Raw genomic sequence first — 21,022 nt, 5'->3', positions numbered from 1 at the left:
GTCCCTGTAGTTGGAGGTATAGATGGCCAGGGGATTCTGGGAACCAAACCAAAGTTGTCTGCAAGAACAGCCAATCCCCTTAAGCACTGAGCCATCTCTCCAGCCCCAGGCTTTGGTCTTTAAATGGTACCTGAGCCATTCCCCACTGTAGCCCACCCCTGACAGCATCTTCAAAGGGTGGCATGCTCCCTAGAAGACTAGGTCAGAAAAACGAAAATCTGTCAGTCACGGTTAAAAGTCTGGCCTCCACTCTGGGTGGGAACAAGCTGCTCCTATGCATTGTAACTTCCCTGCCTCACTCCACTTCAGGTGTTGTTCTCACATTCTGGGTGGGAGTCAAGATCCCGAAGTTAAAGAATTAATTAACTTCCAGGCTCTGCAGGTCACTGCGCTAACAAGCACACATACAGACACCCATGGGTGCATATAATTTTTAAAACGTAAATTTTTAAAAAGTAAATCTTTAAAATATAGAATGGCCAATAAAGAGGTGATTATAAATCCCTGTGAGGCAGGGTTCAGTGTAGAGAGTAGGATGTGCATTCGGACTGGAAACCATAAATGGTCAAGGTGATATTTTGGCTAACGCACAGTCAAAGATAAATTTACCTATTCTGAGAGGCAGAAGTTATTTTCACATAAATATGTGAAACAATATTAGGAAATAAGTGTCACAGATTCCTAGGAGTTTGGGGCAGGTTTCTTCATATTAGAATATCTTGGCAATGTCTTTGTCTTAGCTATTCGTGGTGTGCATTCATCTGTTCAATAACTGTCTTTAGAAAGAGAAGTCATTGGCAACCAAGCATGCTACACATACAGTCTCCCAGCAAACTTACTTCACTGGTGTCCCAAAGACATCAATGCATTTTGCCACTTCACCAATAATGCCAACGGCTCGGTCCAGAGCCCGTCTATGAAGCTTACCCTTGTTCCAGGTAAGTGCATTTAAATTACTTTAAAATTGTTTAGTCAAGAGCAGAGACTCATTTATTCACTGCCTCCTTCGTTTGTATAGTCAGTAAATATATGTTAAACACCTTCACTGTTGTGTGTTTGGTGAACCATGGGAAATACAAAAAGAAATAGAGCCATGTTCTTCCGTCCTTTAGCCGAGAGGAGAGAGAGAAGAGAGGAGAGAGAGAGAGAGAGAGAGAGAGAGAGAGAGAGAGAGAGAGAGAGAGAGAATTGAAGATGCTGTCATAGCTGCTTTGGTCAACATAAAGATAGAACTATTGTGAGTGGCCGGAAAGGCCGCCTGGTTTAACTCCATTGCTGATGGTGGAGAGGAAGCCTGGCAGATGAAATCATTCTTGGGCCAAGCCCAGAAGGCTAAGTGGTTTGTGACGCAGACTGCAGTGGGCAGTATCTATGTCCAGATTAGATCCCTTAGCGATAACACCAAGGGAACATGTCCTTGCCAGCACTCTTTTTCTGAGACAGAGCCATCTGAAAAGAAGTGATAAGGAAAACAGGTAACTGCCCTTCCCATTGAGCCAGTGTCACTTGGCATGTTCTCAAGTTGAAAAGTCGTGATCCGCGTGTGACTGTTTCTATGTGACTTCATGGGGCAGAACTCTTCCCTAGTCACCAGAGAGACCAAGAGATAAAGATGGTGCCCAGATAACTAGATATCTGACACACAAAGGTTCTTTAGCTCTTCCAACCAGTGTATTTGAGCTTACTGAATGCTGTGTGTACATTCTTGTTTATATTGGTAACTGGGATCTGCCCATCAAAGTAAGAAGGCACCATGACCTCCGGACCCTTGGTAAATAGGGTAATTTCTTATTTGGATGTCCATACATTAAGTTCTTGTTATTTTCCATGGTTTAGATTATCTCTACATCCAAAAGGAAAGTCCTGGGGATCTGAGGTATGCACGTAGCATAGAGAAAAGACATTGTGGATTACATGAGGCAGCTGTGGGTTGAAAGCAATCAAAGGGCTTTGAAACCCCAGGAACAAAACAAAAGGTGTTTAGTTCTCACCAGGTAACTAAGAGTAAAAGCAGTGTGAACCCCAGCACCAAAGTTTGCCCAGCCTGACCCTGGTTCTTACTTCCTTTCTATTGCTGTAAAGTGTCGCCTTCGACAGTCTTGATAGGTATTTTCAAAACTCTCAATGGAGGCAGGGCAGGAAGATCAGCGTAGGGCAGTCTTCTCCACCCACACCAGCTCTCACTTTATGTTACCACAGCAGCCAAGACAGCATGTTCCCTCACATGCACAAGGCTGTGGGTCAACCATCAGCAAAACAGAAATAAAGTGAAATGCCTTTACACTGGAAAGGTTTCCAAATGGGGAACTACCCATTTGGGACTCCACACTGGTACTTAGAAATATTCAGAGTTTAAAGCAATTTGGATTTCAAGTTTTCAAATTAAAGGTTTTCAAATTCTTTTTAAAAAGTCACATACAGTCCCTAACCACTGGTCTTGAATTTTTGGTTTCATTTTTATTTTATTGATTGCTTTTTTAATTTCATTACATTACACAATGACAGTTCTGCACAAGTGTGTAGTGCATACTGAGTTTGGCCCTCTAACTCTTATCGTGTCTCTGCATTCTCCTACGTCACCAATAGTTCTCTTGCTCCCCAGATGGTTTCATATCTACACTCACTATATATATAATTACATTATATAATATATATGTATATCATATAAAATATAGGGACTATGAATGACAGAAACACACAATATTTGTCTGAGACTGACCTAATGAATTAATATGGTTATCTCCAGTTGCATTTATTTCCCAACAACGTAACTTCATTCTTTTTTATGGCTGAAAGAAATTCCCAACTGTCCCCTTTATTTCCATGTTGCTGATGCAGGGGAGAATATTACATGCCAAGACCCCATAATAGGTATCGGGGAGCCTGGGAAAGTCATCCAGAAGATGTGCCAGTTCTCAAGTGTTTACAGAAGCCCGGGCCAGACCATCGGTGGGACCATCACTTATAGATGTGTAGGCTCCCACTGGAAGGAGGAGGAAAGGAGCTGCATCTCAGCCCCAATCAATGATTTGCTCCAGTTGGCCAAGGTGAACCTGAAGTCCTCTACTCTAAGCCCTTGGGGAGGGGTGTCTCTCTGGCTCAGCAGAATTCTCAGCTTAGGAAAATTGGCCGTGTACCACTCCAAAGTGGATGGCCAAAATGTGTTGTATCGTCTACTAGCTGCTGTGATGAAAATATGTGGCAAAGGCCACTGAAGGAAGGTTTTGTTTTAGCTCGTGGGTGGGACGTGGCCTCTGTCGTGGCAGGGAAGTCATGGATGCAGACGCCGGGGGAGGCTGGTCACATGGCATCTACCATCAGGAAGTTTTTCATTCAGCCCAGGACCCCAGCCTATCACACTGAGAGTGGGTCCTCCCACTTCAGTGAACTCAATCCAGGCACTCTCTCTTAGATGAGCTCAGGAGTTCGTTTCTATGGTGATTTTAAATCCCAGCAAGTTGATGATCAAGATGAACCATCTCAAAACTGGAATCCAGAAATGCTTTAAAGACACTTAAATTTGAATATCAAGACATCAGTATGTGTACTGTGCTCCTGGCTCACCTGAATGCCTAACCTCAAGTGCTCAGCAAGTCATGTCCAAGACCACCAAGGGGCATGTTATACTTTCTTACTAATCTGTTGCAAATAGCTCTGGTAGCAAATAGCTATAATATTTTCATAAAGAAATAATATAAAAATAACATTCAATAGCAAATAATTTAATTAGAAAAGCATTGAAAGTAAACTACAAGGTTACGTTGGTGGAGATATCCAAGTATAATGTATTTTAAATAAAACAAACATCCGCATGTTCACAGAAGGGCCACTCATCAAAGGCTTCCTGTAGAAAATATATATTTCTTCATCTCACTCTTTTTAAAGAGTTAAAAAGGTAGATAGAGCTGGGTGGTGGTGGTGTACCCCTTTAATCCCAGAACTCAGGACACAGAGGGAGGTGGATTTCAGAGTTTGAGGCCAGCCTGGTCTACAAAGTATGTCCCAGGACAACCAGGGTTATACTGAGAAATCCTGCCTTGAGACAAAAAGAAAAATGTAAATAGCTAGAAAACCAACGTGTACAGATAGATAATATAATCTGTTGCCTGAATCAACATACTCTGAGAAGAAAAGGGGACAACTCTTTGTTTTTATAATAGTATTTTATTATTAAAACATAAACACATAATTCTGTCCCCATTCCCTTTCCCTCCTCCATGTTTCCCCTTGTTATCCTTTTCTGAAATTTATATATTTATGCACACATGCACACACACACATACACACACATACATACATACCCACATACATACACACACATAGACACATACATACACACATATACACACATACATAATATACATACACACATTCACACACACACACACATGCACCACATACACACACACACACACACACACACACACACACACACACACACACACACACACATCCCTGGGGGAGATTACTTCTTCTGTTCTCATTGTCCCTTAGTTGCCTTTAGTTCTTTGTCTAGGGCTGGGACCCCACAAAACCTCCCCCCATACATGTTAGCATGCGTGTTATTGTCACCCCTGTGAAGGTGTTGTTGAGGCACCATATTATTGAGGTATCATGAGTGAAGTTTTCTTTGTCATATCTGGGAGACACAATCTCACAGCCAACTTCCAAATCCCCTGGCTCTTACTGTCTTCACACCTCCCCTGCATCCATGTGTCCTGAGCCTCAAGCACAAGAGTTGTGTTGTAGGTTTACCCATTGCGCCGTACACTGCACGACAGTCAGTCTTGCACCCAGTCGTGCACTTCTGTAGTGGTGTCTGTCTATTGCGAAGTGTTTTGTCGGTGTGGGTTGGAAGCTACACTTATCTGTGGGTATATGGATAAGTACTTAAAATGCAGTTGGGAATTATGCGGTTCAGTGAAATGGTGGCATAAGATCCTCTAATATCTCTCTAGCCCCAGGTAGTTGACGAGATTTCTAGTAGCAAGCGTGATTTCCCTCCCGTTGAATGAGTCTTAATTCTATTTAGACTTTAACTTATAGTGTATATTATTGATTATGAACATTGGGGCAAAAAAAAAAAAAAAAAAAAAAACCCACAGCTTCCAGATCACTATGATCAAAATAGCTTCATTTGTTTGGCATACTTTTTTTTACTAGGATTTGATCAAGAGCCCCTCCCAGGACCAGAAGCTCCCTGCATACCTGAGGGACCTTTCCGTTAGTGCCGGGCAAGAGGAAAAGAACATCCGCTCCTCTCCGGGGAGCCTGGGAGCCATTATTAGCATCCTTGATTTGCTCTCAACAGTTCCAACCCAAGTGAATTCAGAGATGATGAGGGTGAGTGCACTCATGCCTTGTGGGAGTTTGAGGGCTTAACTTCTCACACATCTGGGCTTGTGTGAAAGAAGTGGCCCCCACTTCCGGTGCGGGTTCTTCTTTCCCAGAGCACTGACTTGGAGGACAGTGCAGCCTGCTCTGCAGCTACGGCGTCTAGGAAATCAGATGGTTTCTATGTTTCTTTAATGAATCTCTTCTTTCATTTCTTTGTTCATATAGAGTCAATTCCTACTAGGAAATTTATAGGAAAACTAGGAATACAAAGGCTACAAAATATGTGCAAAGTGTATATGATAGCATCAATTTAGCGCCTACGAGGCAGGCCACTGGGCACACCCAGGAAAGACCAGCTTGGTTAAGGTCAGCTTCTGAGAAGGTCTATGAGAGAATGGCTTCGTTAACTCAACCCATCTAACTTAACCCATCTTCGTTAACTCAGCACCATATTCTCTAGGCTGGGGATCCTGGATTGTATAGAAGGAGAGGGCATGAGCCAAGCACTTGTATGCATGCCTTAATCCACCGCTCTCTGCTCTTAACTGTGTGGATGTAATGTGACCAGTTCTCTTAAGATCCTGCCACTGTCACTTCTCCACCTTGATGGGCTGTAATCTGGACTTGTAGGCCTTTACATTGGTGGGGTTTTTGTTTTGTTTGATTTGGTTTGGTTTTTGGGTTTTGGTTTGTTTGTTTGTTTGTTTGTTTGGGTCAGAGCAACAATTTTCACAGCAACAGAAAAGAAAACCAAGACAGGTTCTCAAAGGTCTTGTTTGCATTGAATGTGAACTGCCAGGCACTTCCTGTTTTGGGGGAAAGAAAGCTCCTAAGAGTTGAAATGGAGAGGCTTTAATGATGGGGAACATACAGAGTTAAGTCAGAGTAAAATACGTAAGGGGCAGGGGTGGGACACTCAGAGGCCACAGGCTCTATAAGCCATTACTACACTTTAGACAAAACATTGGAACTTACACGGTGAGGTGAAGTCTTAGGGGAGAGTACTCTGCTCAGATGCTATAGATTTTGAAGTCCAATGTGTGTGTGTGTGTGTGTGTGTGTGTGTGTGTGTGTGTGTGTGTGTGTGTGTTACCAGAGACAAATGGGATGAAAGGAAACTTCAGAGGTCAGTCAAGGTAGCTTCAAACCCATGCTCCCTGCAAAGGTGTTAGAGGAGAGCCTTTTTTTCACTTCTCCCAGGCATCCTGCGGCTCCTGCTGCACCACCCTAATCTCTGTCCAATCCTTTTTTCTCCTCTGTATTTTGTAAAGATATATTGGAGTTGAGAGTCACTCAGATAGTACAGAATAAATCTTGTCCCAGTTTGATTTTTGTTGCTGTGATAAACATAGTGACCAAAAGCAGCTTGGGAAGGAGAGGGTTTGTTTGAGCTCACGGGTTACCACCCATCGCTGAGGGAAGTCAAAGCAGGCACTTGAAGCAGAAGCCATAGAAGAATGCTGCTTGGTGACTCACGGCTCACGCTTAGCTTCCTTTCTGATACAGCTTAGGACCACCTGCCTAGGGAATGGTGCTGCCCACAGTGGGCTGTGCTCTCCTGCCTCAATTAAGGCAATCAAGACAATTTCTCACAGACACCTCCACCTGTCACTCTGCTGTAGGCAATCCCTTCTCCTCAGGAAACACTTGTGATTCTAGGCTATGTCAAGTTGACAGTTAAGGCTGTCTAGAATAAACCCTTAAGGCAACTACATTTGTAAAGGCTATGTGACTGCACACGGTCTTATTCCTAAAGTTTGGATATCAGAGTGTGTCCTGTTAGAGGCTGCCACTCAACCTGTTTCATGGGGTTATTCTTCTACAGGTCAGATAAGGCAAAAGTAGGGAGACAAATGATTTTGAAGAGAATGAATGGAAAGCAAGCTTATGGAAAAGAGAAAGAAATTGTTTATCAAGAAAAACCCACAGCTGCCCTTGGAAACACTCTCATAGCTTATTGGATGCTCAGAGCTAGGGCTGAGACTTCCTCTTGCTGGTGACATGCAAACCTACCAAAAGCCTTCACAGGTTTGAGGTTTAAAACAAAGTCACTCAAGGGCCTGGGGAGATATCTGGAAAATGCTCACCATACCAGCATGAGAGTCTGGGTTCAATCTCCCATACCCACTGTAGACAGTTGGGTACATGGCCCAAATCCCAGTGCTGGGGAAGCAGACAGGAGGATCCCTGGGGAACACCAGGCAGCAAGTGTCACTGAATCAGTAAGCTCCAGATTCAGTGAGGAATCCTGTGAACAGCTGTTGTAAAGGAGACCCAATGCTAACCTCTGGCCCCTGCACCTCCATGCACATTTGTGCACATAGGCACACACACAGACACACAGACACACACACACATGTGCATGTGTCCATAAACATGTATATGTATACAAAAACAAAATCAGAGCCAAAAACTAGTAAATAAGACTAAGACTCCACCCGGCCAGTGGGATCTCAGTAGTGTGGGGTTATTCTCACAGTTGTTAGTCCTAAATGCTAAGCAAAATCCCACAGCCTGTGGTCCCTGCCTCTGCCTGCCATGTCTGTTATGAGAAAGCAGGGGAGAGATTGTCTCTGCTTGTCGTTCCTCAGACCCTTTGCTTTTCCTCCTTACACCAACCAGTATCCAGGTTAATGCTGGTTTGTCTCTTTTGTCTTGAAAAAAAAAAAATGGTTTGGTCTTTCCCCTACTTATGTCACCTACAGGATGTGCTTGCTACCATTAATGTCATCCTAGACAAGGCTACCCTGAACTCCTGGGAGAAGTTACTCCAGAAACAGAACAACCAGAGCTCCCAGTTTCTGCACTCAGTGGAAAGGTTCTCCCAAGCACTGCAGCTGGGAGACAGCGCCCCTCCGTTCCTCTTCCACCCTAACGTTCAGATGAAGAGCATGGTAATAAAGAACGGCCACCCCCAAATCTACCAACAGAAGTTTGTCTTTGAGGACTCTGACCTGTGGGGTGACGTAGCCATTGATGAGTATCAGCTGGGGAACCTGAAGCCTAACTCATCTGTTGTCACCGTGGCTTTCCCAACCCTCAAAGCCATCCTTGCCCAGGATGTACAGAAAGAGACATCCTCCAACAGCTTAGTCATGACAACCACCATCAGCCATAGTGTCATCAAGCCATTTAGGATTGCCATGACTTTTAAGAACAACCATCATTCAGGCGGCAAGCCACAGTGCGTCTTCTGGAACTTCAGCCTTGCCAACTACACAGGGGGCTGGGACAGCACTGGGTGCTCTGTGGAAGATGATGGTACAGACAACAGGGACAGAGTCCTCTGCGTATGCGACCACCTGACGTCATTCTCCATCCTCATGTCCCCAGACTCTCCGGATCCAGGATCTCTCCTAAAAATACTTCTGGATATCATTTCTTACATTGGGTTGGGTTTTTCCATCTTCAGCTTAGCGGCCTGTCTAGTTGTGGAAGCCATGGTGTGGAAATCAGTGACCAAGAACCGTACTTCCTATATGCGTCACATCTGTATAGTCAACATTGCCCTCTGCCTTCTGACTGCCAACATCTGGTTCATTGTGGCCGGGGCTATTCACGATGGCAACTACCCACTCAATGAAACAGCCTGTGTGGCCGCCACCTTCTTCATCCACTTCTTCTACCTCAGCGTCTTCTTCTGGATGCTAACCCTGGGCCTCATGCTCTTCTACCGTCTGATTTTCATTCTGCACGATGCCAGCAAGTCCACCCAGAAAGCCATTGCCTTTTCCCTAGGCTATGGCTGTCCACTCATTATCTCGTCCATCACAGTGGGAGTTACACAGCCACAGGAAGTCTACATGAGGAAGAATGCGTGCTGGCTCAACTGGGAGGACACCAGAGCACTGCTGGCTTTTGCCATCCCAGCACTGATTATCGTGGTGGTGAACGTGAGCATCACAGCTGTGGTCATCACCAAGATCCTGAGGCCCTCTGTCGGAGACAAGCCGGGCAAGCAGGAGAAGAGCAGCCTGTTCCAGATCAGTAAGAGCATCGGGGTCCTCACGCCACTCCTAGGCCTTACTTGGGGCTTCGGTCTTGCCACGGTGATCCAGGGGAGCAATGCTGTGTTCCACATCATATTTACCCTCCTCAATGCCTTCCAGGTAAGCCTACGGCACCGGGATCTCAGGAAATGCCTGTCCTTGTAGGATAAACTAATGATAGAAACACAAACACAAGAAGGAATGGGGAAGGTTTTAATGCATGGGAGGCCTGAGCTTCAGAGAGCAGTAATTACAAGCTTTCAGTGAGACAAAGGGACACAATCCTCTGCTCCCATGGAACCTTGAACCTTTTATCACCTATATTATAACTTGGTTCCAAATGTCCCCATAATACAAGTAGGAGGAGAATCATCATCCTAAACTAGATGATGCTATTTACAGAAGATAATCTTGCCCTAGTCTTATCTTTTAAGTAAGAATAGCACTACCACTAAGTCAGTCATGGCTCCATTTAGTCTCATGAGCATCAGCAAGCTCTGGCTTTGTGAGGACAGGCTTCCTGTTGGTCACTGTATCTCCCTTTCTAGTGCCTAATAAAGACCGTGGTCCAAGGCAGGTTCTCAAAGGACAATTGAAGGAAATAGGTGCTGGGTACCACATAGTTTCTCTGGGAAGATATGCTGCGTATGCCAATCTATTTGGTGATGTCCAGGTGAAGACATTCCTTGCCTCTCTTGTAGTATGTAATCATTTCTAGTGGATGCCAGTTGTTAGATGAGCTACAAGAAAGCATCTTGCTCCTAGATGCTTATGACAAAACTGTATGAATCCCAACTCCTACCACTGTGTGCTATAGCTACAAGGTTCTTAGCCTTCAAGATATGCTTCCATGTAAAGAAACTATCTCATCCCATGATTGTCTTCACAACATATAGAGACAAATGAGAAATGATGTGATTAGAGACGTGTATTTAGTAACAACAACAACAACAACAACAAAAAAACCTGCAGGGAAATAGCATTCATGATTAGAGGAAAATAGAAATTATTCCCCTAGCATTAATCATGTAATGTTCTTGCTCAATGCATAAATGTTGCATCATCTAATTTCACCATGTCTTGGACTCATCATATCCACTGAGTTGGGGGAAGAAGTGGCACAGACTCAACACTTGCTTAATAGTAATGCTTTCTGTGAAACTGGATGATGGCGTGCAACTGAAATGCTGTTCTTCATCCTTCCCACAGGGGCTCTTCATTTTGCTCTTTGGCTGCCTCTGGGATCAGAAGGTAAGACCAGTGATAGTCTTGTGCTTCTGGAAATGTCTAACCACACCCAAACAAAGACTATTGAGTTGACACTGGTTTCTGTTAAACAATGCAGGTGCAGGAAGCTTTGCTGCATAAGTTTTCATTGTCACGGTGGTCTTCTCAGCACTCAAAGGTAAGCCTGGCCCTGAAGAGACTCCCATTTCACACCCTCACGGAGTCCATCATTGTGATACAAGGAAGTAGAGTAACTCTTACCTTAAAGATTGTGACCAGTTGGGTAAGAAAAGAAACAAACCCCTCATCTCCCATGACTAAATCCAGCACAGATTATCCAATTATTATCACCATCTTCTGGTTAAATGTGCCGTGCACAACTCCTTGAAAAGTGATTCCACGGCTTTTGATGGCAGATAATCTCACGGTAGCATCTAAGACAAAGCAGTGGTGTATGCCTGTGATCCTGCAATGCAGAAGGCTAAGGCAGTAGAATATCCATGAGTTGGAGGCCAGCCTGGGCTACTTAGCAAGCAGCACCAGGATAGATAGGTCTGCATAGTGAGACCTAGTCTCAAACCAAAACCAGCAGCAACACTATAGAACCCTTTAAGTGCAAATCAAATTCTCAGTGAGAATCTTCTTGGTACAATTCAAGGGAAAATTCAAGAAAAACCAATGTGAGAGCTAGTAATAAAATGTTCTATAGTTCATTCTTTTGAAGTGTAACTATTGTCCTTGAATATGATTGGCTACCTTTTATATGCCAGAATATACTAGAAGAAAAAAAAAAACACTACACAGTAAGACATGCATTTAGGCAAGGATACAACCTAGATTATGATTAGTGTGTGAAAATAGCTAAAATTGTTCCTTGGGTGGGGGAAGATAAAACAGAGGGAGAGAGGGGGAAGGGGATGGAATGGGAAGGAAGGAGAGGGGGGAGAAGGGAGGGAAGAAAGGAAGGACAAATTCGAGGAAGGAAGAAGTGAGGAACAGGCAAAGAGAGAAGGAGGGAAGGAAAAAGTAAGGGAGGGAGGGAAGCAGAGACAAAGGGGGAAGGAAGAAGAAGGAAGGAAGGAAAGAAGGAAGGAAAGATGACAGAATAGAGGGAGAAGTGGGTAAGAGGGAGAAGAAACACAAACTCACATATATTTTTTCAAGCTGTTTCTCTAGCCCAGAGCAGGCCAGCCTCTGGCCTCCACTTGACCTAGGGGACAGAATTAGAAACAATAGCAAAGTGGCCACTAGAAGGCAGCAAGCCAAGCCCTCCAACAGACCAAACTAGCCTTGATCTCCTGGACTTGCTTGTGATTATCTTTTCTCCCTCTCTCTTCTAGTCAACATCCCTCGGTTCATCAACACCTGTGTTTTCTATGAGTTCTCCAATATCCAGAAGATTTAATAATCTTTTTGGTAAAACAGGTATGTACTGACTACTAGGTACTCCCAGGTGGACCACATCAGACTGGCCTTGACCTAGCATTCCTGCCTCCACCCCCACTTCATAGCATGGACCTAAACAACTGTGTTCTGGGTAGATGCTGAATACAGGAACTTACTTATATGTTCATAAACAACCAGGAGGTTGCGAAGGAAGGGAGGCTACTCTACGTGGACAACTGGTGTAAAACCACGAGGTGTTTTGGAATCTTGATAAGCCTCAGAGATCTATCAAATATAAGAAGTTACCTACAAGTTTCTGGGCTTGTCCAACACAGAATTCTTTCTATGAAGTTAAGTAATAGACACATCACTTTTCTGGGTCACACAAAGAATAAACGTGGAAAATTTGACTATAGCATTCAACTCAGCATTGTCCCTCCCTTTTGTGGAGCATGCTTGTTTGACATTGACATCAACAAACTGGGTATTCACACATGAGGCACCATCCTGGCTGGCTGGTCTATTGGACAGTCATCATTTCTACCTGGGAAATGGGAAAAAATAGCATTAATGACTTCAGAACTGGTCTAGGCTAACCAGAATGTAAGTCCCAGGCCCAACCACTGTCTACCCCTGCCCCACAGGACAGTCCCATCACACTTCTCCCCCACAGGGAATCCCTATCACACTGCTCTCCCACAAGAAAATGACCCCCCAAAGGCCTTCCTTTTGTGGGTGTGTGTTTTTTAGGGTTAGGGACCAAAAAGGTTCTCAGGCACACTAAGCAAGCACTCTAACATGGAACTGGCACCCAGACGCCCTTCCATCTCTTTAGAACCAGATAGATCTCACTAATGCAAACTTAGACTGTGTGCACTTCCAGACCCTGGCTGTCACACATTTGCTGTCAAATGTATCCAAATCTGAGTATTCTGAGAAGACTGTATCCAAATCTGAGTATTCTGAGAAGACTGTGGAGGCCAAACCTCCACTCAGTCACTCATGAGACCGAAGGGTTGTCACTTTTCACTTTGGAAATCACTAATCAGCCCTAATATGAAATGGACTGGGTCTTTGGAACATCAAAACTATTGCACTCCCTAGGTGTTTAGCATTCCCAATGAAGTGAGTGGAAGCTATTAAATAATCCACTGGATCTAAACTGCACAATACCAGGCCACTAGAATACACTCTTTATTCGTGAATGATCCAGATCTAAGTTGGGGTGTGGGCTTTAGTCCTGGGCATATCAGGACCTGAGATTCCTGGTCATGTTGCTGGATAGTCTTGTGTGAGCCTTCACTACAGCCCTGCTGTGAACAGTGGGGAGGAGGGGCTACTTACTGTAACTCTGGTTTATGTTGTCAGCAGCCCCAAAGCTCCCCCCAGGCAATGATGGAAACCTTGTTAGCAGTGGCAGTTCATCATTCTCATGGTAGGGTAGTCACTTCGGTACTTCCCTTGTCCAGTGTATGCTCTGTAGCTTCTCTACACGCACAGTGCCTGCCAGCTGCACCACATGAGGCTGAGTAGTCATGCCAGCTGCCCTCCCTGCTGTGCTGGTCCTGGTACTTGGGTTTGTATCTGTCTCTTCCTTCCTTATAGCTAATCTTCTCCTTCCTTTTCTTCCTTTTATGAGCCTTCAATTCAATGGTTATTGTCTTCCGAGTTCCCCCAAGTCAAGATAAGCAAGGGGACCAGGAAGTTTTTCTTGTGTAGAAGCCCACATGTTCATGCATGTGTGTGGGGCAGGTGGGGGTTATGGAGAGGCTGCTCACATTGAGATCGCCCCACCCTGTGTGAAAATCTGGCTGCTGGTGTGTTGTTGGAGTAATTAGTGCTTGGTGGCTGCCATGCATGCTTGAGGACACCACGTCTGCCGTTTGTTCTCCGGCATGCTGGGTAGGGAGGAGGGCAGGCACGAGTTGGTTTCCAGGCATGGCTGCTGGACCAGAGCTCACCTTGGGTCATTAGAGGATGTTGCTTTCCAAAGTGCATAAGAGTTTGTCTTGGAGGCTGAGGTGCTGTTTTTGTTTTTGTTTTTGTTTTTTGCTTTTGTTTTTTGCAGGAACATATAACGTTTCCACCCCAGAGACGACCAGCTCATCCTTGGAAAACTCATCTAGTGCTTACTCACTGCTCCATTAGGACCAGGCAAAGACAAATCTGCAGAGACAGAGCATGCACCGCGAAAAAGGGGCCATGCACCGTGAAAAAAAGGACCCACCCGAGTCTTTTTTGGGTGAAGCATTTTCTATACAGAATTCTGGGAGCAGAGCCAAAGAGACTCAGTAAAGAGGACGCTTTCTTTCATAAGGATGGACTAAAAGCAACTGCCATGTTTATTTTTGCTCTCAACCCCATCCCTCATGTAATGCCAAATATGTATAGTATTTAAAAGAACTCTCCCTGCTGAGGCTCAACTTTTCTCTATACATTGTAAAATAGAATTTCGAAGAGAGTTTTACACACACACACACACACACACACACACACACACACACACACACACACCATTTGCTATAAAGATAAGCACTGATTGAAACAGTAAGTAAAAAACTAATACCCAGGACTTCAGTGGATTCAAGGAAGGAACATAGGAAGAAGGGGAGGGAGGGAGGAAGGATAGAAAGGAGACAGGAAATAAGATAGAAAACCTTAGGGAGCACATCCGTCATCTAATATGATTGCTCAGATACCACAGCAACTGAGAGTAAAATCATATGGCTCAAAAACAGACAATGAAACGACAGAGGACAAGGTAGGAAGGAACTCACGCCATGAGGATGCTTTCTGGCTGGATGATAACATTCTCAAGTAATGCATGCAAGGAGGCACAGTTCTTCTTAGGACAGGGACGCGTAGGAACCTTTGGATGGCAGGGTCTGAGCAAAGCAGGATGAACACACAGAGCAACTATGACAGCAACTTTGTCAGATCCAAGTAAGGGTCATTTCTTCTTCTTCTTCTGTTTTTTTTTTTTTTTTTTTTTTTTTTTTTTTTTTTTTTTATATATAAGTGCAGATTTATTGGGGGCAACTCTCAGGTGGGTTCACCAGTCTCACAGAATGAGACCAGAGAGATCTCCATGCAGACAAGGAGACATTTGTCGGGGTGGCCAGAGAAAGAGAGTGTGTGCATGCAGAGAGAGAGAGAGAGAGAGAATGAGAATGAGAGAAAGCAAGGTTCATTTCTTATGGTTTGTCAGGAAAGCATTGTGTTAGACATTTTGAAAGCAATGCAAGTATATGTACATATTATACCCAGTGATTGACAAATTTGATCCACTGCCACTGAACTCAGACTCCCACATCTGTCTTTATATGTCATAGCTTTAACCAGGTACTTTCTGTGCATTATAGAATAGATTTAATAACTGTGTAGCATGTACATTTTTATTCTTGCCTTTGTGACTTCAATGTGACCATGACGATGTGCTGTCTAGCTTGCTGTGTGCCATCTCTTCCCAGACTTCTAAGTTCCGAGGCTAATACACATTCAGAGTTTCTATGGCCTGATCTGTGTTTATTACAGGCACTAGGACAACTTCTGGAGAAAAATCTGCACCAGGCTCTCTGTGCTCCCAGCCACACTTTACTTTGATAAGCAAATGGCAGATTGACCCCCTCCAGTCCCCATACGGGTTTTATATATGTGTCTCTCAAAAATACAGATATTTATTAAAACTGCATCCATTTTAGAACTCACCATGTTCAGTATCCGAGCAATCATGAGTTCCATATCCAAGTGTGTTCTCAAAGGAACAGGGCCAATAAGGACGGTGTCTTGGTTAACTTCTCATTGCCGTAGTAAGAAATTCAGATGAAAGCAACTTAAAGGGGAAAAGGTTTGTTTTGGCTTACACTTCGGAATACAGTTCATCCTGGTGGGGAAAGTATGGCTGTCAGAGCATGGGGCCAGCCTATCGCATTGCCTCTGCAGCCTGGATGCAAAGAACAGGAAGTGAGACAAGGCTATGAAAATTCAAAGCCCTCCCCCAGTGGTATCCTTCCTACAACCAGGCTCTGCCTCCTATAAGTTCCATAACTTTCTCAACAGCGCCACCAACTGGAGGCCAAGGGTTCAAATACAGGAGCCTACAGGGGACATTTCACATTTCAACAACAAACAGCAGGCTCTTTGGGGGCAGGTCCGCAGTGTTGGGTTTTTAAGCAATGAGAGACTGTGTGGGCCCTTCGTTTGAAAGACAGAAGAGTCTGAACTCTAACCATCACCTAAGCTTAAATTCTACTTCTGCTTCCTCTTCATAGAGGAAGACCTGGGTGGGGCAAAGTCCGGTGCTTTGAGTTCCGTGCCGCATCTCTTCCCACAGTTGCGTGAGCACCACCACATGCTTGTCCCAACTTAATGGCTCATTATTTAAAGTCCTTCCAGGAAACGAATGCTGCTGTGCAAATGTGGATGAATTCTCCAGGGAGTCTCCAGAGCCAGGCAGAGTTCAATAGAGAAAAGACAAGAGCCGAGTCTGAGATGGGGCATCCTCTGCGTTAGGATCAGGTTTGGAGAAAGGATGACCCAGCCCCTTCAGTCACACTGAGGAGCACTGAGTCAAGGGTGTTGCCCAGCATGACCAGGCAACCTTGACATCGGGAAGGCACGGCACCGGGAGAAGCTGTGGCTGCTGTGCTCAGGGATGCACAAGTCCCAAGATGGCTGAACTTTGGCCCACTTCCCTTGGGAGCCATTGGGCCTGACTTTGTGAGGAGATCCTCCATATCAGCATAATGGCAGGGACTTTTAGCCAAATTCCATAGGATGTGGATCTGGCCCTCTGCCTGCTTTCATTCACAGAGACACGTTTCCCTCGTCACCACTGCGCATGCCCAGAAAGGCTAATGCACACACGAATTCATACACCGGGCCACAACTCTGTCCCAACTGAATGGGCTCTTATCTAAAATCCCTAAGGGAAGTTTGTTGGGGGGGGGGGGCCTTTGATTTTGGGGCAGACACAGCCACATGTGCACACACAGATGCAGCTCAGTCTTTCAAGGCACAGCATTGGATTGCAGAAAAGGAGGTTGGAGATACGGCTCGGTGGCTAAGACTGTATACTGCTCTGAACAGAGGAATCCCACATCTGCTGGGGCACACTGCCGCTTGTAACTCCAGCCTGAAGGAGGTCTGCTGCCCTCTTCATGACTTTGAGGGCACTCACATGTGCAGATTCCCTCTCCCTGTCACACACATTTACACATGAGGTTTTAAAAGTAAACTCCAGAAAAACCCATGTAACAGAATGCCGAAGGAGAAGTTAGCGGTTGTCTGTGCCCAGCACTGTGTACACAGTCCCACACTCACATTTCTAAACCATACCATAAAGTAAACGTAGTATCCAAGACTGTGAAACATAGAGGCACTAAGGTCTGTGCACACAAGGTCTGTGCACTGCATGAAAGCTAGAGCCTGGGCCCAGTTCTACAGCCCAGAACTAAAAAGGTCAGAGAAGACATGTTCCCTGAAGCTGGGGCCAAATGAATCATGTTCACTTTGCTAAGAGAGCGCCCTCTACTGTCCAAATTTCACAATTCTTTATTGTGTAAAGTAGATTTCATGGGCCCCAACTTTCTTTCAGGGACTTTCCATTAAGGCAGTTTCTTGCAAATAATTAATTAATTAATTAATTAATTAATTTTTAAAAATCTACGCTAATGTTTCTGGGGTTGTGAAGTTGTAGAGTTCAAAAATCCACAATTAATACACAGCAACGTTCCCAGGGAATACTGTGTCAGCCAGCATCTCCCTGGGAGAAAACTAAGTGATGCCACGGGAAGTCAGAACAGGCTCCTTAGGAGAAAATGTCCATGGAGATTGGAAAGTGTACACCAGCCAGTCAGTGTGTGTGCTGGAAGGGGGGGGGGGTCAGACATAGGGAAGTTGTTCCTAGGTGAGTGGAGTGGTAAGTCACATCCAGTTAGGAAGACAGAAAAAATGTGTGTGGGCAGTTTATTCAGGGAGAAAGTGTTTTATCTGTGGCATGTAGAGGTGTTGAGATGGGTTCTTCCCCACCAAAAAAGAAAGCCAGGGACCAAGGCCAATAGAAGCCTGGTTCCTTGAGAATCCACAAGGGAGGCGCTTAGAGCAGACATTTATTTCTTATTTGGAAGACATCAGGAATAGCATTTCTATGGCAATCAGATGCCATGGGTTTCTAGAATTCTGACTCAGAGCTTAAAATCATGCCCTACTAATATGTCGGTGTACAGTGATGCTTTCTTACCAATAATAAAATATCTAATGATTTACCCGGCTTTCTTGGTTGTCCATTTGTTGATTAAGTGCTGCTGCTGCTGTTGCATGCTTCCTCATGGGTCAGCCGGAACGGGGTCCCACTCTCCAAACACCTAGTGGGGCCTTCCGGTTTCTAGACTCAGAGGGTGTTGGATTCTGGCGTGCGAGCTTAGGCAGGGCCCGTGGCTGTTGTCACACCGCCCACACTCCCAGGGGTACTGTGATGATCCAGTGCCTGCCTCACAGGGACTTTCAACAGGGTCCTTGAAGCAAAGTTGCCAGGACCTAAATATCTAAGACACAAATCAACTGTTCCAACGAGTGTGGTTTGGTTGACTGAAGCGAGTCCCCTATACATAAGTACTTTCTAGTACATTCTAGGAAGGAGCTGACATTGGCTATTGATTTTCAAAGGCCATTTCAGGGATAGGAGTGACCACTAAGGGACTTGGCTGTAGGGTTCTTTCCTCACCGGCAAAATCCTATGTATGGAACCAGAGGCAAAGCCCAGAGCAGAAGTGACATGATCCATCCCTTCGAGACAGGCCGCTTGGAAGAATTTGGGGAATCCAAATAATTTTATTGACTTCTATGGCCACCCCTGATAAACTTCACAAATGGGACCTGGGCGGGAGCTACGGGAGCCTGTTCTCACCCAGGGATTTTATTCATTAACTCAGAGCCCATTTAAGTGTGATGGCAACTATTACAGAATAAACATGACTAGCCCCAGAATCTAGCTGGTGAGGGGGAAGGCATAACCGCCATCGCCAACAGGAAGGCAAGTCCCGGGAAGATGGCTGTCACCTCCCGGTTCTGACAGCCCTGGACAACAGTATCCAAGAACATCTTCAGGCTTGGCCTCTTTGGGAGTGATTTAGATGAGTGTCATCTTCTGTCCCCGTCCTGCCAATCAACACCCCCACCCCCTCCAACACACAGACACACACACACACACACACACACACACGCACACGCACACGCACACGCACACACACACACACCCTTAGTTGTGGAAAGAGATGCTTGACTTTTGATTAACTGAGGAAAGTCATTACATCCATTTGCTCTTTTTTTTTTTTTTTTCTCCTGGAACTGAGAGAGTTTTCCCATGCCCCAGGAGCCTTTTACAGCTGTCTGAATCAACTTCCTCCCAGGCATCTCCAGCTGGGCGAATGAGTGACAGCTGGCCTCAACTGCTAGACCTCCAACCCTCCCTAGTTTGCTTCTCCTGAGGCTTGATCGCCACCTGGTGGGCATTAGAGGATGTGCCTCTTTTGTGGTTCTCACTTGCAGCACAGCGTGGAAACTGAGGGTCCCAAATGGACAATACGCAGTGATGTAACTTGGGTCATAGAAACAGGATGAAGTCTGAGGCTGCATAACAGATATGAGGGATGGAGGAATCTCCCTCTCTCCCCCCCCCTCTCTCTTTCCCTCCCTCCCTCCTTCTTCCCCCTCCCTCCCGCTTCCCCTCCCTTCCCCTCCCTCTCTCTCTCATCTGTAAATGTCACAGCTCTGAAGGGAAATGGCTCCTGGCAGTTGGAAGCCAAAGAATACCACAAACGTCACACAAGAGAGTTTTATTGGGAAAGACAGGAGAGTGGATGTCTTTGCTCAGGTAAGAAGCGGTAAAGAACTGAGCAGGAGGTAGGCTTTATATAGTTTCTTAGGGGTGGAGTTTCCCAGGGTGGAGCTCAGGGATTGGTATGTTTTCAAAACCCAAAAGTGAACTCCTTCCACTGTGACATTATGATATTTGCAGGGTCTAGTCAGGAAACACACGGAGGTGTGGATACATACAGTTGAATTGTACATAGGGCATTTGCCAGCAGGAGAACACACACACACACACACACTCCTTCACTGATGAAAGCTTATCTATATGACTAAGCAAATCTAGTCAGTCCCAGAACCTATAGGGATTTGACCCTCTCCACCCGGCTCCCACCCACCGGTGTGCACACACATGCACACACCACCACCACCACCTGACCTTTTCAAACAGGCTTCTGGAAGGTATTTAAGGAAGAAGAATTAGCGCCTTCCATGTTTGCTGAGAAGAAAAACTTACTCCATAAAGCAAAAAATGGGTTCTCCTATTCCATAATTTACCCATTGAACAGTTTTATTCAGCCACAAAAAGTATAATTAGGTCATTTGGAGGAATATGGATGAAATTGGAGATGGTTGTGTTATGAAATGTAAGCCTGAGCCAGAAAGACAAATATTCTCTAGATTTACCACACATCTACACACTACCACCACTAACACACACACACACACACACACACACACACACACACACACACACACAAATAGAGTGGAGACTGTTTGGGAAGAGGAAGGGTGAAGCAGGGAGCAAGAGTGGGGAGAAAGGTGAAGAGAGGGTATAATAGGTAAATATGACCAAAATGTACAATAAACTTAACTAAGGTGCCATTGTGTGCACGAGAGAACAGCTCAGCAGTTAGGAGTGCTTTGCTGCTCTTCCAGGGCACTCAAGTTTAGTTCCCAGCACCCACAGCAAGTAGCTCACAACTTCCTGCAGCACCAGCTCAAGGGGACACAATGCCCTCTACTGGTCTTGTGGGTACCTGCACCCATATGCACATACACACATATGTATCATTTAAAAAAAAAAATACTAAAACATTTTAAATGTCATTATGAAACATCACTTTGCACAAGGAATATACATTATTGTTTTAAATTACCCAATTAATTTTTTTTTCCATCTGGGACAGCTTTCCAATTTTCAAACCACACTGAATCTTCAGCTGCCAGGTTGTCTTTAACCCAGCCAGCAGCTGAGGCCATATGGTAAGTTT

At 45.0% G+C, this 21,022-nt stretch overlaps 1 protein-coding gene across 1 annotated transcript in view; it reads left to right on the top strand.

Moving 5' to 3' along the window:
- The window catches only part of Adgrf5 (adhesion G protein-coupled receptor F5), a 96,740-nt gene extending 82,287 nt beyond the window's left edge, over positions 1-14,453 (top strand). Inside the window, exons 15-23 of the mRNA XM_051152935.1 lie at positions 783-938; positions 2,839-3,047; positions 5,164-5,343; positions 8,043-9,446; positions 10,536-10,577; positions 10,672-10,731; positions 11,894-11,978; positions 13,308-13,374; positions 14,008-14,453. Of these exons, the coding sequence (XP_051008892.1) occupies positions 783-938; positions 2,839-3,047; positions 5,164-5,343; positions 8,043-9,446; positions 10,536-10,577; positions 10,672-10,731; positions 11,894-11,978; positions 13,308-13,374; positions 14,008-14,017 (2,213 nt within the window). The 3' untranslated portion in view covers positions 14,018-14,453. The remainder of the gene's footprint in view (positions 1-782; positions 939-2,838; positions 3,048-5,163; positions 5,344-8,042; positions 9,447-10,535; positions 10,578-10,671; positions 10,732-11,893; positions 11,979-13,307; positions 13,375-14,007) is intronic.
- Positions 14,454-21,022: the final 6,569 nt, after the last annotated feature.

Source organism: Acomys russatus, chromosome 11 (genome assembly GCF_903995435.1).
Source record: "Acomys russatus chromosome 11, mAcoRus1.1, whole genome shotgun sequence".
Taxonomy (NCBI): domain Eukaryota; kingdom Metazoa; phylum Chordata; class Mammalia; order Rodentia; family Muridae; genus Acomys; species Acomys russatus.
This window is presented reverse-complemented; position numbering and strand designations above follow the sequence as displayed.